Source organism: Pristis pectinata, chromosome 3, assembly GCF_009764475.1.
Source record: "Pristis pectinata isolate sPriPec2 chromosome 3, sPriPec2.1.pri, whole genome shotgun sequence".
Taxonomy (NCBI): Eukaryota; Metazoa; Chordata; class Chondrichthyes; order Rhinopristiformes; family Pristidae; genus Pristis; species Pristis pectinata.
Genome location: NC_067407.1, coordinates 90,537,332 through 90,564,354, shown reverse-complemented (window position 1 = coordinate 90,564,354; position 27,023 = coordinate 90,537,332). Strand labels below are relative to the sequence as shown.

The window sequence follows — 27,023 nt, the reverse complement described above, 5'->3', positions numbered from 1 at the left end:
TTGACAGTGAAAAACTGATTAAATGAATCAAATATTTAGAAAAGGAAATTCAAGGCTGAAATTCCTACACTTTGGACACTATTAAGATCAGGGGACAAGTCATCAAGAGGGAAAATAAACGATGTAAAGAATGACCCATGGAGCTGAATATAGGAGCAGACTCAAGCTCTATACCCTACTTCAGTTCCCTCTGTCAATGTTCCCAGCTGTGATTTCTGAGCAAAAACAATTCGATTTAATTGGATCAGTTCTTTATAAACTTGGTATAAAGTTTGCGTTCCTTTGAGTACCTTATGTCATCTAACGGCCCAATCACCCTACCGGGCAAATTTAAAGTTATGACCATGTGCCTTCAGCAGCGCCCACACCTCCGACCTCCCTGACATTCAGTCCCCGCATGCGGCAGCGAAGCGGTCTGGGGAAAGGGAGGGCGGGGCACAATGGCCTCACTACCCCGGCCAGAATGGCGTTGAATGGTCGCTTGCCCCGCCAATCACGCCCGCAGCCATCCAATGCAAGGAGAGTGGGTGGGAACGCGCTGCGGCATTTTGATCCTCGTAGGGCTCGGTAGGCAATTCGGTTGTTTGATTTCGAAACCAACTGGCGGTGTTGACAATGACACTGCGGCGATGGTGGTGGCGGCCGGAGTTGTGCGGAAAGTTTTAAATGCCCGTGGAAAGCTCGGGTGGGGGCCGGATCGTTATTTATCGCACCACGAGTCGACACTTGGGGGAAAAAAAACACTCTTTTGGAGCAGGCACCATAAAAGGCGGAAGTGATGAATCATGGCCTCGGTGAAGGTGGCGGTGCGGCTGAGACCAATGAACCTGAGGTAAACGTCCTGCAGAATGTTGTGGACCTGCGCCCGAGGTCCCAGATAGAAGTTATTTAAGGGCAGGGCGACAAAAGTTTCAAAAACCCAACACACTGAGGCGATCATCGTAAACAAGACGCGATCCTACGTGTTTGCCAGCCGGCAGGACGTTAATGAGCTATCAGCTGATGTTTCGCTTTAATTTTATTTCCAGCTCTGTTTTCTCCTTTTGAAACATTCCTTGAATGTACCGCTGTTGACCAAGCTTTTGATCATCTATCCTAATTTTCCCTTGCGAAAGCAAAACAAATCTAAAATAAATCCAGAAAACGTAGCAAATAGTAAGTCAAGCGGCATCAATGGAAAGAAACTGTTAATATTTCATAGCGATCACCTTCCATCAGAACTCGTGTGGCTCGGTGAATTGTTTTTATTTGCTAACTTTTCTGTCGAGCATCTCTGGATGTTTAGACTTTGCTATATTAAAATCATTGCCTGCTCATACGTCCCTATCTGTACTCTGCGTGCTCCTTAAAATGACGGTAGTTTACATTTGAGTGCCTTTCATGTGATATCAACCATGGCTCTGGGAAAAGAAATCACCTTCCAGAGTCAGTGCATGGGGACTTCAGTCCAGAGGCTTGAGCAGCGCTGAAGACTTGTGACTCTGACTGGGGTGCAATCTTTTTGAGATTTTATACGGAGGATATGTACTTTCTGATATTGATCTAAAATAATACATAAACTATTAAAAAGAGCAAGAGAGTTGTCAGCAGTATCCTGGTTAGCACTTCTAAAGCAAATTGTATTATCATTATCAAATTGGAGTTAGTGAGTGAAAAAACAAGCTGCTGGAGGAACTCAGTGAGTTAGGTGGCATCTGTGGAGAGAAATGGACAGTCAACATTTCAGGTTGAGACTCTTCAGGGTTTTTGAGGGTCACGGTATTAGAATGGATTAGAGATTTAGATCAGGGAGAGATCTGGAAACAATTTTATAATCAAGGGATTGTTTATGTATGACCCAGTATAGTCAGCTGGCACTAGAGAGAGGTGAATGAGACTTGCTGCAAGGAAGGACTATGCAGCAGTTTTGATGAGTTCAGGTTTATGGAAAATAGAATGAGAAAGGCCCTCCAGTACGGCATTGATGTGTTTAATTGTGGAGGTAGATAAGACACAGCTGAAGGTTTCAGCAGCAGTTGTACTTCAGAGTTAAGTAATCACACTGGATTGGAAACAGGTGTCCCAAAGTTCCTCATGGGGTCAGATAGGACACCGTTTATGAGTATTCTGATTCAGTCTTTGACCTTATTGTGGTGGCTGGAAGGGTTAAGTTTGTGTTTGGAACAGTAGATGATGTTTTGGGACCCTGATATTTGATTGTTATCTATTGCTTGCATCTGGAAATGTATTGTGACAGTTTGAAGAAGGTGATATTTGCACCTGAAGTGTGATTATACTTTGTAATTGGATCAGATGGAGATTTGAAGTATTGATCGCTACTAAAATGATTGAAGTGAAACTCTAGTGAAGTTGAAGTGAAACTTTAGTGAAGTTTAAGTGAAAGCTTTCCAATCTTGCTCTGGCAAACCTTATAAAATGCAGCATATTATCTGAAGTGAAATTTAAACTTAATGTATTTGAGGTATTTTTAGGTTGTGATATTTTTGATTGGTGTGGTTTGAGACAGCTGCTTCCATTTCTCTGTTCTTTTGTTGTTTGTGATTTGCAGTGACATCTAAAGCCAAATGCTCACTTTCATAACCTTGAACAGACTAAACCTGCGAATGAATCTAATTTATATTTCCTTTGTATCATTCTCGCTGTGAGTGATATATATTTAGAACTTAGCACTTCAGATCAAAAAAAAATCAGTAAAAAGGACAGTTGTAACTTACCATGGACAATCTTTGTGTTACCAGTACTAATTAGACTATAGGAATGGGCTTGTCCAGTGTAGGTTCTCCTAATGTTTCTAATCCTGCTCTCTATCCAGGAAAAAGGACTTGGTTGCCAGATTGGGTTTGTACAGAAATGGCACAGTGCCATTTTTATGGGTGACGCAGCTAGTAGAAACAAACACACAGAAAAGTACAGCACAGGAACAGGCCCTTTGGCCCACCATATCTGTGGTGATCATGACATTAAATCAAACTAATCCCATCTGTCTTCACATGGTTTGTATCCCTCTGTTCCCAGCCTGTTTGTATGTCTGTTTAAATGTCTCTGAAACATTGCTTTCGTATCTGCTTCTACCACCTCCACCAGCAGGATGTTCCAGGCACCTGCCACTGTGCGTGTGTGTGTGTGTACAATTTATAAAAAACAAACTTTCCTCACAAATATCCATTAAACTTTCCCCCTCTGATACTCCAGAGAAAACAATCCACGTTTGTCCATCTTCTCCTTGCAACTAGTACTCACTAATCCAGGCAACATCCTGGGTGAACTTCGTCTGTACCCTCTCCAAAGCCTCCACGTCTTTCCTATTGTGTCGTGACTAGAAATGCACACAATACTCCAAATGTGCCTAACCAAAGTTTTGTACAGCAGCATCGTGACGTGCCAATTTCTATATTCAAATACTCCGACCAATGATGGGAAGCATGCTGTATGCCTTCTTTAACACGCTACCCACTTGTGTTCCCACTATCAGGGAGCTATGGACTTGCATCCCAAGATCCCTCTGTACATCAGTGCTCCGATGGGTGCTGCTATTTACTGTATTTGACCTCCCAAAATGCAGCACCTTGCATTTGTCTGGATTAAACTCCTCCTGCTGTTTGTACATCCAACTTTCAAACTGATTTATATCCTGTTGTATCCTTTGAAATCCTTCCTTGCTATTCACAACTTCACCAATTTTTCATGTCAAGTTTACTAATCAGACCACCTACATTTTCATCCATATCATTATATATTACAAACAAAGGTTCCAGCACTAATCTTTGCGTTAGACCACTTGTCACAGACCTCCAGTTAGAAGAATACTCCTCCACCACTACCCTCTGTCTGCTATGACCAAGCTGCTGCTTCACAGTGCCAGAGACCTTGCATTCAATCCTTGGGTGCTGCCTGCACATGAAATTTGCATGTTCTCCCTGTTGCTGTATGGGTTCCAATTTCCTCTCTCATCCCAAGGATTTACAGGTCGGTAAATTAGTCGACCTCTGTAGATTACCCCTAGTGTGTAGGTGAGTGGTAGAATCTAGGAGGTGTTGATGAGAATGTGGGAAGAATAAAAAATGGGATTAATGAAGGATTAGTGTAAATTGGTTGTTGATGGTCAGCACAGACTTGGTGGGCAGAAGGGCCTGTTTCATACCATGTCTTTTCCATGACTTGATGAGAAGCACTTGATTTTGCTTCAGTGCTTTCCTGTTATCTTGTGGAGCATCCGGGCCAGAACTACTAGACTGTACAACAGTTTCTTCCCCCCAGGCTGTCGGGCTCCTGAATACCCTGGAGGCAGTTTTAGACAAATGCTGTGTCAAAAGCCCTGGTTTGCACAGTGGCGTATAAAAACTTTGGCTGCTGCTGAACCTGTTTATACATTTAGTGCAACACACTGAGTTCTGTATTTTCTTTGTCCAACTCTGTTTTGCACTAACCCTGCACTAATTTTGTATGCTGTATATACTGTTTTTTGCACTATTTGTACTTGCACAATTTTTTTTGTCTGTGTTTATTGTATGTCCTCTGTTGTGTGAATCTGGGGGAGATGACATTTTGTTCCTCCATGTGTTTTTATAGCGTATGGGTGAATGACAATGAAGTATAACTTGAACTTGTAGTAGCAGCTCTAAAGTAACTTATTTTCTTTTAAGTCACTAGTTCAAATCACATGGTTTGTTTAGTAGTCTGTTTCAAAGAGCATCAGTGATATGGAGCAAGTTATTAGATCAAGATGCGAACAGCCATTTATTAGATGATGTGATGGAATGGATATTAACAGTCTGTATAGAAACCAAAGAGTAGAGAGTACAGATGAGCCTTCTAAGCCATGCAGCAGTGATTGTAGAAAACACATATCAGAATGAAATTGAGAAATCTGGAATACAACACAAAAAAATCATTGATTCTTGGTTCCAGTCAAAAATTTCAAGATCTAGAATATTAACTTTTTGTCGGGCAAGGATATTGAGCATTATGGAGCCAAGGCAGATGAATGCAGTTTAAAATACAGATGGATCATAATCTAACTGAATGGCAGAACAAGCTCAAGGTTTTTATGACCTTTTCCTGTTTCTATCTAAATATGTCCCTTGTTTTCGTGCTTTATTTTTACATGGTCTGTGGTATGCTTAATGTTCCATTATCCAAAAACTGAGAAAGAAACAATAATGTTCATGTAAATTAATAAAGTTCATGTAAATTGATAAACCAACTGAGGGAACAAGGGTTCTGTTTAATCCCTGGGTGATATGACATATAGTGGTTTTTTGATGCTCCACATGAAAGAAACAGGTTGCCTGGAGTGTTTTTTAAAAAAAATACAACAGGGAGCCTGACTTGTGTTATTTTCTTCTATTACTTGAAGAGTCAAATGAATTTTGCTCATCTCCAACAATCAATGTAAAATAGTCTGAAGATTTTTTTTGGCTGTATTTTTTTGGCTGGCGGGAGAAATTTGGGCCATTCTGTCAAGTCAACATTCATTGCTCGTTCTTTACTGCTCCTGAGAAGGTGCTGCTGTGATCCTTAAAGTGAAGGTACTGTTTGGGAGGGAGTTCCAGGACATGGAGGAGACCATGCAGGTGGTGGAGTTTCCATGAACGGGAAGCCTTCATCCTCCTCGATAGAAGTTGCAGGTGTTGTCAGAGTAGTGCATGCAAGCAACTGCATTGCCTTTTGCAGATGGTATAAATTACAGCCACCATGTGCCAGTGATAAAGGAATGAATTTTGAGGCTGGTGGATGCCAATCAAACAGGTTGCTTTGTGTTTGGTGTTGAGCTACCTGAGTGTTGTTGGTTTAGCATTCACATAGACAAGTGGAAAGAATTTCACCATGCTCTTGACTTGTGCCTTGTGGACGTTTTCAGGAAGTGATCTCTCACTGTATCTGTCCTGCTCTTGTTGCTATAGTATTTATCTGGCTGGTCCAATTGAATTTCTGGTCAAGGGTGACCCCCAGTTTATTCATGATAGGAGATTCAGCAATGGTTATGCATTTGAATGTCAAAGGTAGACAGCTTGACTCATATGTCAGATTCTTTCCAGTTGATAATGTAGAAACCTGCAACTCAGAATCTTAAGTATTTGTCTTGCAGCTTTGTTGTTTGACATCTTGAGCATTATGAGTACATGTTCCTGTGATGGTGTGAGCACGTTCCTGTGATAGTGTTGGCAAAATAGCTTAAGAAAATAACAATGCACTGTTATTTTATTGTGTATTTTTTTTCACTTCCTGGTTCAAGGAAAACATCATACCTTGTTGATTATTGTGAAGGTTTGCTTAATTGAAGCTATAAATTGCTGGAAATTTGATTGCGCTTTTTAAGTATCATCTGCATAGGGGATCAGTTTACACCACAACAGAGTAAATGTTATTATGCTGTTTAAAATGTGTGTTGTTATGTTTTGGTGTATTTTCTGCTTTTTGACAGCATCTGTACTCTCAATATAACGGTAAACTGTTGTTTTTTACTTAATGATTTTTAGACATTCCATGATATATGATTGCGCCTGTGGTCTAGGATATTGTGAATGGGGAAAGCTGCAGGGATAATGTTCCTACTTTTTTTGCATCTGTGATCCCTGAAGCAAAGAGCTTTCAAAACATTCCCTTCTATGTTGCAATATGAAATGGTGTATCAGACTGTTGGTAAACATTTAGAAAGGGAAGCTAAGAATATCATTGTGATTTGGGGCAGGGGTTTGGGAACAAGAAAAGGTCTTTCAGTACCTTGGTCTATATTATCCTAAATTACTGGAGTTCATTTTTCACACTTCTTATGCTTTTCCTTGTACTGACCTCAGTGTACCTCAGTGTAAACTTGAGATGCTGCTAAACTTGGCTATCTGTGTCCTAATTTGCACCAAGTCCTACTCACTCATCATTCTTATGTTTCCTTACCTATGTTGCCTCATACTTAAGAATTATTTAGCCATGATCAACCTCTGTAACCAACTGTACTCTGATCAGAATCCGCAATTCTGACAGATTTTGTTGGGAACACATTAAGTCCCAGACTCTGCCCTCCCTGGCTGTCATGAAAGAAGCAGCAAGTTTCAAGAGTGACAGGCTTTCTCACTGAGAATACATGTCCACTTAGTATTATGAGCAAGGTATGCATTCTGCTTCCTGACTTGTCTACAGAGTTTTAGTCTATGTTGTCACCAGTGACTGTGGCAGCTTTGTTTCTGATTTTGCAGCCCAGAAGCATGTGGGCAAATTTATTCGTCTGTGTCAAAATTTATGTGTGTCAAGAGGAATTTTGATTATTTTTTTGCCTTTGTTACACTTTGTCAATGAAGCAAAGCTTTGCCTTTCCTGATGCCAATTCTTTATTGCACATGTAGTACATATTGGGCAGGGGCTTCATCAGTGAAGTCTGAGCACTTAAGATTCTGCATGGACCATGGGTCAGTGGTCTTGAAGATTTGAATGTTCATGATGTTCTGGTCCCGTGTGGCACTAAAGATATTTCTAAAATAGTGAAGATGAAAGCTATGTTTTCAGTGTTTTCTTGCTTTAAGTTTTTTTTCATTGCTATAAAGTAAATTTGGCTTTTATGTATGGTTTTAACTGACAGAGAGAACACCTCTGAAACTCTATTGGAAACATTTGTTTTATTTTCGATAATAAGACTCTGTACCAGTGATTAATAACCAACCATACAACATTTACATTTTCAATCATTTTATTTAAGAATGCTGCACGTGACTTTTAAAACATGCACTGGCCTGCTGACTGATTCCATTTGATTGCAGAATATGCTAGCCAATTGGGCAAAGATAGTGGAGGAATAAAAGTTGGAAGCGCATAAGTGAAGTATGAATAGCAATAGGTATTTGAGATTGCCTGAAAGAACATGAATATTTTGCAGAAGCAGTAATTAAGGTCAAGCCTGAACTAGAATATAAACACTGCGGAGTTCTTTATGGTTCCCAGCAAAACCATCTGTGAGGTTTTAGAGACCCAAGTTGTATATGGCGCACAAATTTTAAGAATTCCATTCACAATTCCAGGGAGTTACCACTAACAGAAATTGAACAATAAACAGGAAGAAGTGGATTTTACTTGTGCATTTATTGGGCTGTCATGCAATCAAGGACCTTGGTGATTTAAGTGGCTGGATCCCCTCACCTGTGCCAAAGAGCTCCTGCAGCAAACACTCTGCCACTTGTGTGCCAACTTTAAAGTTGAATGTGTTTTTTTGAAAAAAAGTTGTGTCAAGCATGATGGCTAATAAAACCAATATACAGCTGTTACCCTTGGTAAAAGCTGTAAGATGCACAAATCGCCATGCATTGTGTTTACCTTTTATAATGACTAGAACAAAATTGGGAGGAATACTGTAATAGCTAATTATGCAAGTGTTCACTTCTTGGAGCGTTGCTTGGAAGATTCAAAAGCCACACTTTTGTGATTATGTATGCAATAATTCTGTGAGATACAAGGTGAAGCTGTTCCATGACCTCTACTTTTTTAAAAACAGGATAAGCATATTTTATAGTACTACTGTCATTTATTAAGTTTGGTGATGAAGGCTGGCCTTAATCCTGTTTCTTTTAAGGATGTAGTGGATTACATCATTATACTGGTGCATTATTTAAGTATGCACAGGAGTTGAAGTGCACCATCTTTGCAATCTGCCAAGAATTGGGTTTAGTTCCAAAACTGATAATGTCAATTAAATTGTTTACTTCGTTTTCTTTTGCCAATCTTGGTTACTGCTTGGTTTAATACCAGAGATCTTTCACAATATTTCAGCCAGGTGATGTAACGTCTGGAATGAAATCCCTTATACTGAACAATTTAAACAGCTCTGAAAATAAAACAGTCTTATGACTTAGCATTTTTAAATTTGTGACCAGCAATATCATTTTTCTGAATTATCTAAACCCCAAGAGAGAAATAATTCATGTTTATACCTTATTGGAATGATAATTAAAACCATATTTTGACAATAACTTGAATAAGGCTTTAATGATTATGGCCCTGAAGCTGTTCTCGATTGATCTTTCAGCTATTGAACATATTGAAAGACTTAAAAATCTTTTAAGACTTCTTTCCGTTCAATATTTGGCCAATAGAGAGGCAGCAATAGAGAGTATACACAAGACACAGCATTTCAGGATCCTGATTACTTTTGGGTCAACGCCCAAGTTATTAACTGTCTACATAAGAAGCAGTGTTCCTGAATTTTTGATTGCAGTTTAATCTTTAACTGTTTTGCACATGAAGAAGCTAAAAATGGTATTACAGAATCAGTTCACGGAATACATACTTGCTTCAGCCCCTGTATATCAGGGTGCTGGAGCATCAGAAAAGGCCAACAATTGGTCTGTGTATAGATGGTGTTCCTTCTCTTGGATTTTTCTTTATCAGTCACCATTAGAGAAAGAGTGCCTATTGGTATTGGTTTATTATTGTCACTTGTACCGAGGTACAGTGAAAAGCTGATCGTACAGGTCAATTCATTACACAGTGCAGTTACATTGAGTTAGTACAAAGTGCATTGATGTGGTACAGGTAAAAACAGTAACAGTACAGAGTAAAGTGTCATAGCCACAGAGAAAGTGCAGTGCAATAAGATGCAAGGTCAACAAGGTAGATCATGAGGTCATAGTCCATCTCATTGTATAAGGAAACCGTTCAATAGTCTTATCACAGTGGGGTAGAAGCTGTCCTTAAGTCTGGTGGTACGTGCCTTCAGGCTCCTGTATCTTCTACCCGATGGGAGAGGAGACAAGAGAGAATGTCCCGGGTGGGTGGGGTCTTTGATTATGCTGGCTGCTACACCAAGACAACGAGAGGTAAAGACAGAGTCCAAGGAGGGAAGGTTGGTGTCTGTGATGCGCTGGGCTATGTCCACAACTCTCTGCAGCTTCTTGTGGTCCTGGGCAGAGCAGTTGCCATACCAAGCCATGAAACATCCAGATAGGATGCTTGCAATGGTGCATCGCTAAAATTTGGACTTATTAAAATATATGCCATGATTTACCATAATGGATTCATCTGCATTTCAAAACCTGTTTTTACATGTATTTTAAAGTTTTTTTTTGTGTGAAAAGTGCATTATGATACGAGCAATGTATTAATTTCATTTTAATGTTATGAATGATTTTGGTTCAGTTGGATTTTATAGATGCTGAAAGTTGATTATCCCTTGTTTTTTTTAAAATAACTAAAATGACCTTGTTTTTCTGAGCACTAATTATAAACCAAAAAAAATTAGCTCCAAAGTGCTAAGGACATAAAACTGATATCCTGATACTTTGTTCTTCACAGCCTGTTACAGTACAATGCTCATATCCAGCTGCCTATCAATGTCTTTTGAGCCTAGGTAGCGGAAAGAGCTCTCTATTATCAAGTACTTCGTTGTTCAAACAGATGTTTGGAGGAATGTCAGTGTTTTGTGATGGAATTTGGTCATCAACTTCATTTTTTTCAGGTAAGATTATCTTTGTATACTTTTTTTAGCCAAAGTATGCAAAGATAATTACTCATTCTAAACAAAAAACAGATAAAATGAACTACTGCAACAACTAATGTAGCATATGCTTAGTTGGGTAGGTGCTTGCTTGGGTCTTGGCACAAAAAGCTCCAAGGTCTTGTTGCCAGACCTTGAGTAACCAAACTAGAACTGGATGTTCTATTTCCTGTACAATGCTAATTACATGAAATGTTCATACTTTGGTTGTTGTGGTAGGCAACAATTTTTTAGCAACTGCCAAGGAAAGTAAAGATATTGCCCCATGGTTTTCGTAGTACTTCATCACTCTGCTCCATTATTGTTTCCTGAGATAGCTGTCCATGTCCAATTCTGGCCTTTGATCATTGTTGAATTTAATCAGTATCATTAGCATTGGAAGTACCTTCTTAAAACATTCTATCTTTTTTTAAAAAAGACATTTACTAAAACCTACCTTCTGATCAATCTTTTGGTTGTTTCTCTCTGTATTTTGGTGGCAAACATTTGTTTGATAATGCCACTGTAAAGTCCTTGGGATGTTTTGTGAAAGATGCTATAAAAAGGATTTTAAAGATGCTGTATAAATATTTATGGTGTTATGGTATGGCAGATTATTCAAAATATTTATCACTAAGTTGACCATTTCTGATCATTTAACCATTTCTGTGATTGGCTTAGCTTTTGCTTCTCTCACTTATGTAAAATCTTGTAGGTGAATCTTGAAATGCTTCAGTATTGTATCTGATATTTTATGATAACTTTCAATTCATAAAAATGTGAGGAATATATTTCCTACTATCAATACAATGTGGTAGATGACGGGGTTTGGAATTTAGGTTCACGCATTAAGGTGCTCCCTTGGTGGTTGATGTTGGGTTTTATCCCAATTGGTACAGAATCTAGAAGTTAGAGGTATTCATGAGCTGATGTTACAGAATCTTTGGGAACTTCATAAAAACTTTGTAACGCCAACTCATGAACACCTTTTTGAATACAATGCAGTGAATCTCATTTGAATACAATGCAGTGAATCTCATTTGAATACAATGCAGTGAATTTTATTTCAATACAATGCAATGAATCTCATTCGAATGCAATGTGCTGGCTTTTCACTGTGGCAGAGACATTGACATTTTAGGGAGGATACAGTAAACTAGGATATTGAATATACAGAAATGGAAATATTGGAAATACAGACATGAAAAAATACACAATAGGATTTTTTGTTAAAACAGTGCAAATTACTGGTTAATTAAAAGACTTTTAAGTACAAGATTATTAACTCATTTTTGTTCAAATTTTGCTTTAGTGAAAAGAAAATATCAGCGGCTTTGATCATTTGTTCTAGTTTTCTGTAAGAGTGTTTACTCTATGGATTTGTTAAGTATTAATAATAAGCTTTTTATTAACTAATATTACCACACATTTTACACAGGAAGGAATAATACAGAAGTATAATTTGCCATGCCTCAAAAGGCTACATAGAATCCTTTGACGAAATGTGGTCAGCAAATGCCTTATAAATATTTTTCTTTCTTGAGATGTGTGCTTATGTGCTAGATTTGTCTTGTGCATTTCTCACAGCAGTAAAGTCCTGCATTTTATTGGTGATGGTTGAAATTTTATCCTCCCTTGGCTCTGGGTGCAGTGGTCTGGTGATTGATAGTCAAAGATGCCGATTCCACTTTTCACAGAAAAATTGGGGAAAATCAAAGAAGATTTGCAGAATGTCTGTGGAAGTTTCGTGAAATAGCAACTGAATTTGATCATTTCGCAAGGCTAAACTAGTGGCTTTATTTACAGTACATCTTAAAGAAACTGGTCTGAAACTATAAACACTAAAGTTACTTCGTACTGTCAGGAGCTAAACGTTTAAACACTAAACAAATATGTTCTAAATCCTGAGCCTGTGCTCAATCTGACACTGATGCATAATGGAGAGATTATCTTGATAGCTGCTGTACTGTACAAACCCAAAGCTTGTTAGCAAATGTACCTTTAGATTGTCTAAGCAAACTTTAATATTATTTCTGGAACAAACAGGAGTAGACCAATTAGCTGACCAGTTGTGGTTGATCTCTTCCTCAGTGCCTCTTTCCTGTATGAACTTCATATCACTTGTTTATCTTCATATCACTTGTTTATCTCAATATCCAAAAAAAGTTTTGTTCTGTCTTCAATATAATCAACAATGGAGCCTCCTTTGTCGCCTTGGGTAGAAATTTCCAAGGATTTGCAACTCTCGGGTGAAGTAATCTTTTGATTTTAGTTCTGAATGGTTTTATGTTGAAACTGTGCTTGCTGGTTCCAGACTTCCCATCCAGGGGTAGCATTATCCTGCACTTTTCCTGTTGAGCTCTTTAAGAATTTTGTACATTTCATTTGAATTGCATCTTATTTTTCTAAACTCAAGAAAGTATGGCCCAATCTGCCTAATCTTTCCTCTGCATCCTAGGAGTCAATTTGGTGAACATTTTTGTTGTGCTGTCTCTGATCTTGGACAGGAAGACCACACCTGTTCAGTGTTCCAGGTGTGTCTGCACCAGGGCTCTGTATAACTGGTAAAATGACTTTACTCTTGTACTTAAATCCTCTTCCAACAAAAGCCATCAGACCGTTTAGCTTCCTAATTGACTGCTGTATCTGCATGTGATTTGTGTACAACAGCACCTAGGTTCCTTTGAACACCACCATCTCTCACCACTTAAAATAATCTTTTTAGACAAAATGGATGACTGTACATTTTCCCACCTTGTATCCCTCTGCTATGTCCTCACCCATTTACCTGGCCTCTTTGCATCTTCACAATCCACACTGGCATCCAAGTTGGTATCAGCACTAACCTATATCGCATTAGGTCCTCTTGTTCAAGTCTTTGGTATAGGTTATGAAAAGTTGGGATCCAGCTCTGATCCCTGTATCACCCACCAGTTACAGACTCCTTTTGTTTCCTAATGTTTTCTGTCTGTTAACCAATCCTCAATCCATGCCAGGAAATTACCTGCAATTCCATATGCTCTTAGCTTGTTTAATAATCACTTGTGTGGCACAATATCAAAAAGCCATGTCTACTGGTTCTCCTTTGTCTATTCTAGTTACTGCCTCAAAATAATCTTTACCAGACTTGTTGAGCATAATCTATGAAAAGCAAATCCATGGTGACTGCCCTGAACTATTATTACTTTTTCAGGTGTCCTGTTACCACTTCCTAAATGATAGATTCCAGCATTAACCCTGCTACTTGTGTCAGGCTAATTGATCTGTAGTTTCCCATTTACTCTTCTGCTTTCTTAAATTAAACCAAGTGTCAAAAGTTGTTCCATAACTTAAAAGTGGGATACCAGTATCAGTTTGGCAAATGGGGCTTTTTAAGACAGTACTACTCCTAATCATTTTTAATTATTGGAATTGTACAGCAATTTGAAGGCTAGTCATTTAAATTAGGAGAAATTTGCATAAAACAGTGGAGGTACAAGTTCCTGTTTCTATAAAGGAACAGGAGCTAAATGTTTGGTGATTTTTCAGTTCTTCAGTGTTATTTATTCTGCCCCAAACATAGTTCCATAGTTTCAAACTCCTACGCCTGCCAGGGTTTTTTATATTTTGGGTTCTAGTACAATTTCGACTATCATGAGCTCTTGCTATTGCTGATGAACAAAGGCAGTTATTTATGCCAGTATTGGAAAGTAATCAACCAGAAATCTCATATTAAATTAGCCTTACATAGTGCATTATTTTTTGTTCCATACATGCTTGGTGTTTAACCTGGGCTCAAGGGTTTAGAGGCAAAATGTATGTATGTGTTGTGCTCTGTGCTGAGTTTGTTTGTCCAGGTATACGAAACTGTGAAGGTTGTTGTGAACCCAAAAAGTTATAAGTTCATCCATAGTGATATGATTGCCCATTAAAAGCTTACATGATTTGTTCATAAGCCAGTTTATATTGCATAAATGGTATTCAAATCAATAGAAAAGTAATTGTACTGTGCAAAGTGTATAACTGTAACTATGAATTGTATACAAGTTCTAATACAATTTTTAAAAAATTCATTGAGATTGTCACAATGCTTTTTTAACAAATCTGAAATGAGTCATATTTGTTTGAATAGTGCTTCAAGTAAATGGGTGTGATGAACATCATAGAACTGATCTATTTTCCAATAACATAGGAAGCCATTCATGCTGGTTGTCAGAGCAATAGCATCAATCACTCCCTCTGCCTATATCCTTGTAACCTATTCTTTCCCAAGCACCCGCTTGATTCCCCCACCAGTCACTTGCATTTGAGCAATTTACAATAGCCACTTAACGTAACAACCAGCATGTCTTTGAGATGTGGGAGAAAACTGGAGCACCTGAGGAAGCACTTTGTGGTCCAGGGAGAATGTGCAAACTCCATGCAGACTACACCAGAATCAAACCTAGGTGTTCAAGCTGGGAAATAGCAACTCTGCTGCTCATGGAGAATTACTAAGGGATCAACCAAATGCTGAAGAATTTGAGTCTGAACAGAAGTAGCGATGATACAAGTTTTGGGACTTATTGTAAAACTGAGAAGCAGAACGTGGGTGTTGGTGTGTTGTTTATTTTTTTTGAACACCATAGGAATCCCAGTCGTGTGGCACAAGTTTTAGCAGAGATTGATGTGCATTTATAACTATCAAAATGAAGAGGCAGAGAAAATACTTTTTTTTAAAGTTACAGCTTTCCAAGATGAAGTTCATTTTTAATCAGTCATGGAACACTTGAAGGAAAACTTGAAACCTTTTAGTAAGAGACGTTAAACAGGGTGTCCTGAGCACCCTCCTTGGAAGTTAGAGACTCCATATCATTGTTTGATAAAAGAACAGGGGAGTTCTCCCTGGTGCCCTGGCAATATTCATCCTTCAATTAACATAATTAAAGCAAATGACCTAGTTCTTTTTCGACTTGGCCGTGCACAAACTTGTTGCCATGTTTCCTTGATTATAACATCAATTGCACTTTTAAAAATAAAGTTAATTGTCTGAAAGGCAGTTTGGGTGGGATGGCTTAAATTGTGAAAGCTGCTTAAAAGTGCCAAGTTTTAAAAAATTCTATACAATGATATGCATGTTAGGGCAATTGTAAACTGCAGTATTTTACTTGGATAATGCATTACATTTACTTCTGGAGTGTTTTGAAGCAGTCACTTATTTGCCAACAGCTTTAAAGCAGATCATTGCAAAATATAAGAGAAACAAGGGTATTCTTCTGTAGAATCATTACTAACATTCTTCAGTAGTTATGATGGTCTGATTGATGCTCGATGCCAATGTCTTTGGAGATTGGTTGCGTCTGATATCCTGCACTTTAATTGCTTATGTTCCACTGATGTTCATTGAATGACTAATGCTAAGCAATTTAATTTTTAAATTGTCCCTGTTTAAATTGGGATTGAAAGCCTTTGTTGCATTCAAAAGTGTGTAGCTGGTATATTAATATCAATATTAATGTAATTTAAAGGAATTTACTAACAAATGGTACCCATCTGTCTTACTCTGTTAACATTTGCATTTAAATGCAGCATGATCTCTCTAGGTGGTTAGGGGCTGATTTTGATTGTCCTCAACTCTGTTTTATTCCTTGTATTACGTAGCTCAGTATATTACAAATAATATGGTGCAAACATATTTAGCAAAAACTGTAGTATGCCGCATTTTTTTAAACGCTTTTACTTATGTCTCACCTCCTTACTTTCACCTGAACTCTAAATTCGGTAATGGAATCTGAGATATCATGAGATCAGGATGGTTTAAAAGATGGGTATAGGTAGCTGGGATCCAGGAATTTAACTCTGGCAAGTGTGAAGTGATGTATTTTGGGAAAGTAAATGAGGGCAAGACTTGCACAGTAGATGAAAGGGCCCTGGGGAGTGTTGTAGAACAGGGAATCTTAAGGGTATAAATGCATTGTTCCCTGAAAGTGGCAACACTGGTGAACAAGGCATATGGCATGCTTGCCATCATTAGAAGGGGCATTAAGTGCAAGAGTTGAGACATCATGTTATAGCTGTATAGGACATTGATGAGGCCACACTTGAATATCGTGAGTAATTCTGGTCACCATACTATAGGAAGGATGTGATTAAGCTAGACAGGGCGCAGAAAAGATTCACAAGGATGTTGCCGGGATTGAAGAACTTGAGTTATGAGATGGGAAAGGTTGGGACTGTTTTCCTGGGAGCGAAGGAAGCTGAGTTGTGAGGAGTCCTTGTCATGGTTTATAAAATCATGAGGGGCATAGATAAGGCGGATGATCACAGTCTTTTTCTCAGGGTAATGGAGTTTAAAGCTAGAAGGCATAGGTTTAAAGTGAGGGGGGAAAGATTTAAAGGGGACCTGAGGGGCAAGTTTTTCATATAAAAGGATGGTGGGTATATGGAACAAGTATGGAACAGATCTGTTTTTACAAATCATTCTGCATCGGGAGTTAGTTTGTTGAAGGTCATTGCTAGGAAAAGCTTTCATCACATGTTGCCTTTTTAAAAAGTAGAGGGGAAAAAATGTGAAATATTGTGGGAAATAAAATCATTGCCTGGTTGATGTAAAATTAGCATAGAGCAGAGCATTCTTGATGTTTTTATTGTGTTTTTTGTGTCATATTCTTACTAATTTCTTAATTATTTTGTGCAGAGAAAGGGATCTGGATGCCAAATGCATCATACACATGGAAGGGAACAAGACAACAATCACAAACTTAAAGGTACAACAAACATCCATTTTTTCATTGATCCTATGATAACCCTTTTTATTCTCCCTATATTGTAATCAAGGCAACGTCCTAATGGAACTCTTCTGCACCCTCTCCAAAGCCTCCACATCTGACATCTTCAAGATTTTTTTTCTCCTTTCATCCTGCAAAACAATAATACCTCATTTGGGAGCACCTTCTGTCACAACCTGTAGATAACACATTGTTTGAGGTGCCAAATAAAGTTCTCTACATTCCCAAGTGAATCTGCTACCATGTTGGGAGAGCTCTTTGCTTGTGACATCAAATCTTTAAATGTTGTGGTGAACTAGATATGTAACGCCCTGATTTAACCTCATTTGTACAATGGTGTATTAAATGATATGGTTCTCGGTTAGTTTTGAACTGTCAGCCTCCATTATGTTCTCAACTTCTACAGCAATGAGTGAAAATAATGGGTAAATGAACAAGATTTCCAATTTTTAATTTGGGTCATAATGCTAACATACAAAAGAGAGAAATGATATGTGGATATGCGCAACCACAATGTCTAAAAAGTGTAAAGCAAAATGCCTAGAATTTTGCTACAGTGAAACAATGTCCATTTTATATACCAATTTTCTTATTAGTATTGAAGACCAGAGTAGTTTTAATCCAGTGCAAGCATTTTTTTCCAGAAGAGGATTTGATGTTCACTACAAAATATTGCACTGATGATTGAATTGTTGGTTCCAATAAAATACTAATTTCTGCTGGTTATGTTGAACTAAGGTGAACAATGTTTCTATTCAAAATTAATGTACTTCCATGTGAGTGTAAAAACGTTTCACTTCTCAAATTTATAGCAGATTTCTGCTGTATCTTACAATGGACATGTTCCAGGTAAATGCAGAATATTTTCTGAACTGTGTGTAAATGTTGGGGTCAATTATGGTGAAAATGAGCTAAGATAGCTTTAGCCTTCCTTTGACCACCAGTGGAAACTTCAGTTTTTGTTTTAAAATTCTACATAACCTCCAAATTTTGAAACAAATAAATGAGTTAAAGTTTTAAAGATTTTAATTAGATATTCATTTCTTGGTTCTTAATAGATCCCAGAAGGAAGTTCAGGTGATTCTGGACGAGAGCGGATAAAAACATTTACTTATGACTATTCTTACTGTTCTGTTGATTGCAGAAGTCCTAAGTTTGTGTCTCAGGAAAAGGTATGTTTTTATGTGATGATCAAAGGCACATTATTTCAATGTTTCATCCCACTTCACTAATGTTAATATATTGCCTTATCTTTAGAAAAATTATAATATCTGTGAGAATATAATTCAAAGATTCATGGTGAATACAATGCATGTACAAAATAGTTGTATAATATTGTAACCGAGCAACTAAGGTTGGATTAACATTCTGGGGTTCTGTATGATCATTTTCTGGGGATAGTAGAATATTTCAGAATTTAGCTTGCTGTAGGTTTACCTGGGAAGGAATGTTTGTGGTTTATTTCTGAGATTGAGGGAAGAATTTTGCTCTGCGATACTACTTGAATTTTGGTATTGAAGTAGCTAACAATGAAGGGCTTGAAGATTTGCTGCCAGGTTACAATCTCTACCAGCATTCCACTGATTCTCTGTCCTCTTATCATTGTTCCTTGGCCCACTATTAGAGGTAGCTGATCTGTAAATGACAACAGAGGTAGAGACATACAGCATGAAAACGGGCTATTTGGCCCACTGTGTTCATGCCAATCAGAGGGAACCCTTCCCTGTTAACTCCATCTTGACCTGTTGCATTCTATGCCCAGGCAATTCAAGTGCTCATCTAGACACTCCTTAAAGACTATCAGTGACTCTGTTTCCACTATTCTCTCAGGCAATATATTCTAGGTCTTCACTCTCTGGGCAACAAAGATCCAGCTCAGATCTCCTCTACTTCCTCTGGTTTTATTCATTTCTGATAAGGGGAAAAATTTCCTGCACTCTATACCCTTCATCATATTATATTTCTTAATCATATCCTCTCTCAACCTCTTCCACTCCAGGAAAGCAAACCTAGCCTCTGCAGTTTTTCATATCTGAAATGCTCCATCCCAGGCAATCTGATGAGTCTCCTCTGCATACTCTCCAGCACTATCATATCCTTCCTATTGTCTGGTGACCAGAGCTGCATGCAGTACTTCTGCTAAGGGCTGACCAAAGTTTAATGAAGTTGGAGCACAACCTCCCTGTTCTACAGACCATAAGACGTAAGAGCAGAATTAGGTCATTTAGCCCATTGGGTCTGCTCCCTCATTCAATCATGGCTGATTTATTTTTCCCTCTCAACCCCATTCTCCTGCCTTCTCCCTGTAACCTTTGACGCCCTTTGACACCCTTACTAATAAAGAAGCTATTAAGCTCTGCTTTAAATATACCCAATGACTTGGCCTCCACAGCCATCTGTGGCAATGTATTCCACAGATTCACCACCTTCTGGCTAAAGAAATTCCTCTTCATTTCTCTCCTTACATTCAGTGCCCCAACTAATGAAGGCCTATATCCCATATGCCACCTTAACCACATTATCTATCTGCGTTGCCACTTTCAAGGATATTTTACTTGTGCACCAAGGTCCCTCTGTTCCTCAACACTCACTAGGACCCTACTACAGTGTATGTCTTAGCCTTATTAGTATACTCAAAGTGCATCATGAGTTTATCAGGGTTAAATTCCACCTGCCATTTCTCAACCCATTTTACCAACATATGAATATCCCCCTGTAGCCTAAGTCTACCCTCCACACCATCAACAACTCCATCAGTCTTCCTGTCATCTGTGAACTTCCTGATCATGCCTCCTACATCACATCCAAATCATTTATATTACAAACAACAAGGGTCCCAACACCGATCCCTGTGGAATACCACGTGTAATGGCATCCAATTGTAAAAACACCATCTACTGTCACTATCTGTCTACTATTGACAAGGCAATTTTGGATCCAATTTACCAACTTGCCCTGGATCCTATGAGCCCTGACCTTTTGGACCTGTCTCTCAAATGGGACCTTGTCAAAGGCCTTACTGAAGTCCATGTAAACCACATCTACAAAGACCTTATCAATATATTTGTTACAGCTTCACAAGCTTCAATCAGATTGGTCAGACAAGATTTCCCCTTCATTAGTCCCTGCCTTTACAAGTGATCATTAATCCTGTCCCTCAGAGTTGTTTCCAATAACTTCCCTACTAATGTTAGGTTCGCAGATGCTGCTGTTCTTGTAAAAGGAAGCCACATTTTCCATCCTGTGGTATCTCGCATGTGACCAGTGAAGATTTAAAAATCTCAGCCGGATCCCAGCAACCTTTTCCCTTGCCCCTCATAGCAACATGGATTAAATCCCATACAGCCCTAGAGATTTATCCACTTTAACCCTGCCAAGATATCAAATTGGCAAATTGATGTCTTCACAAATATTTGAAATATGTTGAATGCTGGTTTTATGTATTTGTTTAGTTGATGTGAACTAAATTTGCCACAGAGTTGGGGCTTTCTTGTTTTAACGTACCTTTTCAACAATGCTGTATTTATTACTGCAGATCGACCAATCCAGTAATGAATACGAGCTTGCATAAAAGTTTTCACATCTTCAGTTTTTAAATGCCGGAAATTTTAAAGTCATTTCATATCTTTTATTTCTTATTTAATTCGAATGATTCACTCCTTCTATATGTCTTTCTGTATATGATTTTTCCATCAAATTTATCCACTCAAATTTGCACACCCTTCAAAGTTTACTTAACAATTGTCTAACCTGATTAAGGAGCTGCAATTGCTTGGCTGCTAGGTACTAGGTGGTTGCTGTTCCCTTGCTTCATTGTTACCAGTTTGCATTTTCAGTGATGTTTCACACGTTAAAATTAACCTCCAAGTACAGCAGCAGTTCTAACTAAAAGTAGATGCTGTTAGATGTCCTGTAATGGCTAATTTATGTTTGGTAGCTAATCAGCTGCAGCATCGGCACATCGTGATTGAACTTGCTTTTAAGATTAAAATGGTTGATATTTATAGGGTAGGAAGCAAGATTGAGATGGGGTAAAGAAAATTGGGATTGTCAGGAAGACAGAGTTAAAGTAATGTGAAATTCTTGGACTTCAAAGGGTTGGAGGAGATTACAAAGAAATGGAGGGTTAACAGTTCATTGCTGGTATGCAAGAAATAAGAAGCACATTGTGAAAGATTTAGTTTCAAACTAACAAAGTAAAAGGAGAAGGTATAAACTTCCATAATCAAAAGCTCATAATTGGTATCCTGGCAACTTGTTATTTTCTGGCAGAACCATGCCAATGCTAGAATTATATGCAGCTGCGTAAGAACAGTGACTGAATTGTTGTGTTCTGTTGCAAATTGTGGTGTGCTATAATGTGGTTTAGATCCTAATTGCCTTTGAGAAAATGATGGTGTGCTACCATTCTGAATTGCTGGAGTTGTCTTAGTGAAGGTATTCCTGTTGTGGTACAGAGTTGGCAATTCCAGCTTTTAGACTCAGTGGAGTTGAAAGAGCAGTGATATATTTCCAGATCAGAATGGTGTGTAACAAGGAGGTGGCAGTGTTCCCATGCACCTGCTGCCCTTATCCTTGGTAGAGGTCATGGGTTTATGGTGTGGTTTTGGTGTAGCTTGGGTGAGGATGTGAAACTGCAGTGTATTTAGTCGACGGCACTCACTGCAGCGATGGTGCTTCAATGAATGCTTTGGATGGTGGATGAAGTGTCTATCAAGTGGACTGCTTTATCTTGAAAATCCTGGTCAACTCGCAAACAATACCCTGCAGATGTAAGAAATTGTGAAATTAAAAAACAAAATTTTGGAAAATATCAACAGGTCAGGTAGCAATTGTGGAGAGAGAAACAGAGCTAATAATGGTTGACGACTGGAATGACCTGAAATGCTTTTTCTTCTCACCATAGCTTCTGCCTGACCTGACTATTTCTAGTATTTCAACAAGTCCTTATTTTAAACCACCTAATACATATAGATGTTCCTGTTTTTTGTAAAATATTTATTTTTGCAGATATTCAAGGATCTTGGCAGTGATGTCCTTAAAGCTGCCTTTGAAGGCTACAATGCATGCATCTTTGCTTATGGCCAGACTGGATCTGGTAAATCATATACAATGATGGGAAACCCGGTAAGATGCTCACAGTAACAGCAGATTATAGGTACAAAGGGAACATTTTGTGTAAAATGAGTGGTGCCGGAACCACTTTTATGCCAAATACAATATTCTGGCAGCTTGTACTCCTACTCCATGCTTTGGTCATGCCTGTAGTTGTTGCATTCCTAAGCCCTGGAATTCACTTCCTAAGCCCCCTTCCTAAGCCTTGCTACTTCCTTTAAAGTGGTCTTTAAGATCTCTTTGGCCAAGATTTTGATCAAGATAATATCTCCTTTATGTTGCTCTGTCAAATTTTGTCTGATGCCACTCCTTTAAAGCACTTGCAGTAGTTTAATATGTTAAAAGGAGCTAAACAAATGGAAATTGTGGTTGGTTAGCTGCTGCCTCCTTTCTTTTGTTTCCTTTCTCCTTGAGATTTTTTTTGTTCCCTTAGGCCTCTTTATTTTCATTATTCTCTATTTTGGAGTGGTTCATATCTTTACTATAGTCTTGGTCGCTCCTAGACAAATCTTTTAATGATCCGTTTCTTGCCTCCAATCTACTGGTTTAACAACTTGCATACTGTTCTACTTGCCCAATCAGCAAGGATGTTGGCATGGTTTGGTTTAGGTGAAGCCTACTCCAATTTTAATGGTCCCTTTTGGCCCAGTATTTATCCAGTTTTTAGAAACGTGTTTTTTTTTCTCCTAAACCATCTTTCAGTTTGTAGATTGTGCACAATTTGCTTCATCAACAAAACAAGTATTGAGCTGGTTAATTTGATAAGCACTACATTTAAGTGGTGTTAATGAAAACCAGAATGCTTCATAATTTGAATATGCTGGAAGGTACACTTACGGCTGAATATCCCACTTTCTTCTCTGTGCCATGTACATTCAATTGAATGTTCTATTCTATTTTAGGAAGATGTAGGCTTGATACCTCGAATTTGCCAAGGGCTATATGACAGAATTGCTGGGAAGTCTAATTGGGATGAAGCTTCATTTCGCACAGAAGTAAGGTAGGAAGCTGGAATACTTGTGCTGAATTTCCTTGGACCTCTGACTTGTATGCAATTCTGTGGCTTATGTGAAGAATCACAATGTATTCACTAACATCCTGAAATATTGTGATAAGAATTGGATGGTTCAGTCTAGTTTCCCCAATGAATTTGTTGAAGAAACTTACCAAGGTTGGAAATGTAATTGTCAAAAAATCTTTTCCTGAAGTATGAGTTGAGGCCAATTGTTCAGCTGGGGGACTTTATCATGTATCACTGAAGCTCATAAATACTAAGATTAGTATGAGCTCATAAAAGAGAACGAGTTTACAAATTTGCACAGTATTCTGAGAATTTATTTTAAACGTTTTATACCACATTTGATTGTATTTTGCTATATAATAAATGCAAAATTTAAGAACTTTCGAGCATTTTATAGTTGGAGAAAATGTCTATTTTGCAATAACAAAATGTATGCCATTATGATTTATGTAAACACAATTTTAGATTTAATATAGGACTAACTACCCTTCACTCTGTGTTGAGATACCAAAAGAAAAAATGGAACAATGAAAGGTTATTCAGCAGATTAATCCTATGAAAGGCTACCCTTCTATCCAAACTGCTCATAGTCCTGAGGTTCTTAAAATATACTTTTAATTTTTGATAGTCAAAAATTCATTAGCCTTTTACTGGTGTTCCATCTACTTCCCTCCATAAAATGTTCCTTTATATTCTGTCCCAAGCTAAGTCTTGTACTTTCATCCACATCTGCAACTTCTGCAGGCTTTCTGTCCCTCAAAATATTGCACTTAAATTTGTATATGTTATCTATAAGTTTTTCCATATCCTTATTCCACTGTATTTCTGCAAGCTGTTGCAACTTGTAACCTTTCCCAATAAATGTTGTGTTTCTCTGAATCAAGTCCTCTTTATCCTTCCTTCACTTTGCAGCACTGATGACATGATAACAATGTCACATCATTCCTGCTCTCTGCAGTTCTTTCACTGAATACTTCATCTTAACAAGTTTCTTGGCTCAGTGACAACACCCTCTCCAAATCAGATGATTGTGGCTTTTATCCTCTCTCAGAAGACTTGAGTATATAATCTTACTTAATGCTCCTCTGCAATACTGAGACCGTGCTGCACTGTTGGTGGTTATCTTTCAGATGTGACCTTGACAAGCGTTTGCTCTTTCTTTGGACGTGAGAACACCCATGACACTGCAGATTTTGTCCTGCTACATGTCCTTAGATTAGTCATTATGCTTTAAAAGGTACCATGGCATGCAAAAGTTTGGGCACCCCCGGTCAAAATTTCTGTTGCTGTGAATAGCTAAGCGAGTAAAAGATGACCTGATTTCCAAAAGGCATAAAGTTAAAGATGACACATTTCTTTAATATTTTAAGCAAGATTACTTTTTTATTTCCATCTTTTACAGTTTCAAAATAACAAAAAAGGAAAAGGGCCCGAAGCAAAAGTTTGGGCACCCTGCATAGTCAGTACTTAGTAACACCCCCTTTGGCAAGTATCACTTTCTGCAGCCAGCTAAGAGTCTTTCAATTCTTGTTTGGGGGATTTTTGCCCATTCTTCCTTGCTTCTAGTTCTGTGAGATTCTTAGGCCATCTTGCATGCACTCCTCTTTTGAGGTCTAGCCACAGATTTTCAATGATGTTTAGGTTGGGGGACTATGAGGGCCATTGCAAAATCTTCAGCTTGTGCCTCTTGAGGTAGTCGATTGTGGATTTTGAGGTGTGTTTAGGATCATTATCCTGTTGTAGAAGCCATCCTCTTTTCACCTTTAGCTTTTTTTTTATACAGACGGTGTGATGTTTGATTCCAGAATTTGCTGGTATTTAATTGAATTCATTCTTCCCTCTACCAGTGAAATGTTCCCCATGCCACTGGCTGCAACACAAGCCCAAAGCATGATCGATTCACCCCCGTGCTTAACGTTTGGAGAGGTGTTCTTTTCATGAAATTCTGCACCCTTTTTTCTCCAAACATACCTTTGCTCATTGCAGCCAGAAAGTTCTATTTTAACCTCATCAGTCCACAGGACTTGTTTCCAAAATGCATCAGGCTTGTTTAGATGTTCCTTTGCAAACTTGTGATGCTGAATTTTGTGGTTAGGATGCAGGAAAGTTTGGAGAAAAAAGGGTGCAGAATTTCATGAAAAGAACACCTCTCCAACTGTTAAGCACGGGGGTGAATCGATCATGCTTTGGGCTTGTGTTGCAGCCAGTGGCACGGGGAACGTTTCACTGGTAGAGGGAAGAATTAATTCAATTAAATACCAGCAAATTCTGGAAGCAAACATCACGCCGTCTGTATAAACAAAAAAGCTGAAGGTGAAAAGAGGATGGCTTCTACAACAGGATAATGATCCTAAACACACCTCAAAATCCACAATCGACTGTCTCAAGAGGCACAGGCTGAAGGTTTTGCCATGGCCCTCACAGTCCCCTGACCTAAACATAATCGAAAATCTGTGGTGTCACGAACCAGCAACAAAAGAAACACACTGAGCATGATTCAGAGTTAAAAACTATTTTATTAATTACTACTTATGATAATACGTAAAATAAAAGTAAAAATGTTAGTATGTTAGAATTCAAAAATGTTAAACCTCGAACGTTAACCCCAAAACTAAACTCGTTGTGTGTGTGACAAAGTCCCAAACTCCAAGTTCCGGAATGGTTCTTAAAGTTCAGTTCCGCAAGCCATAAGGTGAAACATGAGCAAGGGCTTCTTCAACAACCACCGTTGTCAGAAGATAAGATGTAGATGTAGGGAAACATAGAGAGAGTAAATACGAAATCCAAATGTTCCATGATGGAACCCAAACGACACTTCAGTGTTTACTCGGTAGTGACTTCCTCACCCCGAAAAGCATCCGAATCGTGGTCGTCCACACACAAATATACCTGTTTCCTTCTACAGGTCAGCAACAAAGTGAACTCCACCGGATTACTTCCAACTTCCATACATGGATTTCAGTAGCAAACACAGTTATTGTTTCTCATCCATCGATAGAGAAAACAAGCAGGCTGGTGTCTCTCTCTCTCTCTCTCTCTCTCTCTCCTTCTTCTTCAACAACGTCATTACGTCCTTTATCTTCTATTGACGTAAGCACGCCCCACACACACATACACACACACTCTCTATCTTAAAGGGACTTTCACTGAGTCCGTAACAGTGGCTAGACCTCAAAAGAGCAGTGCATGCAAGATGGCCCAAGAATCTCACAGAACTAGAAGCCTTTTGCAAGGAAGAATGGGCAAAAATCCCCCAAACAAGAATTGAAAGACTCTTAGCTGGCTACGGAAAGCAGTTACAAGCTGTGATACTTGCCAGTGGGGGTGTTACTAAGTACTGACCATGCAGGGTGCCCAAACTTTTGCTTCGGGCCCTTTTCCTTTTTTATTTTGGAACTGTAAAAGATGGAAATAAAAACAGTAATCTTGCTTAAAATATTAAAGAAATGTGTCATCTTTAACTTTGCCTTTTGGAAATCAGGTCATCTTTTACTCGCTTAGCTATTCACAGTAACAGAAATTTTGACCAGGGGTGCCCAAACTTTTGCATGCCACTGTATATCATGTATAAAGTTCTTTGGAATATCTAGAAATAATGGAAGGCCAATTCTTTCTTTCTGAAAATCCATTTCTGCAGTTTCATGATTTCCTAATTTGCATCTCTCATGTTTATCATTCATTTCCT

At 38.4% G+C, this 27,023-nt stretch overlaps 1 protein-coding gene across 4 annotated transcripts in view; it reads left to right on the top strand.

Annotated features, from left to right (window-relative positions):
* The first annotated feature begins 578 nt into the window (after positions 1 to 578).
* Positions 579 to 27,023, top strand: part of kif16ba (kinesin family member 16Ba) — a 108,841-nt gene continuing 82,396 nt past the window's right edge. For 2 of the 4 annotated variants that reach the window (XM_052012049.1, XM_052012048.1), the window contains exons 1-5: positions 601 to 832; positions 17,112 to 17,181; positions 18,261 to 18,374; positions 22,213 to 22,329; positions 23,220 to 23,317. In XM_052012049.1, the coding sequence (XP_051868009.1) occupies positions 786 to 832; positions 17,112 to 17,181; positions 18,261 to 18,374; positions 22,213 to 22,329; positions 23,220 to 23,317 (446 nt within the window). In that variant the 5' untranslated portion in view covers positions 601 to 785. Of the gene's footprint in view, positions 833 to 17,109; positions 17,182 to 18,260; positions 18,375 to 22,212; positions 22,330 to 23,219; positions 23,318 to 27,023 lie in introns of those variants that run through there. The other 2 variants (XM_052012046.1, XM_052012047.1) reach the window with 2 other exon arrangements.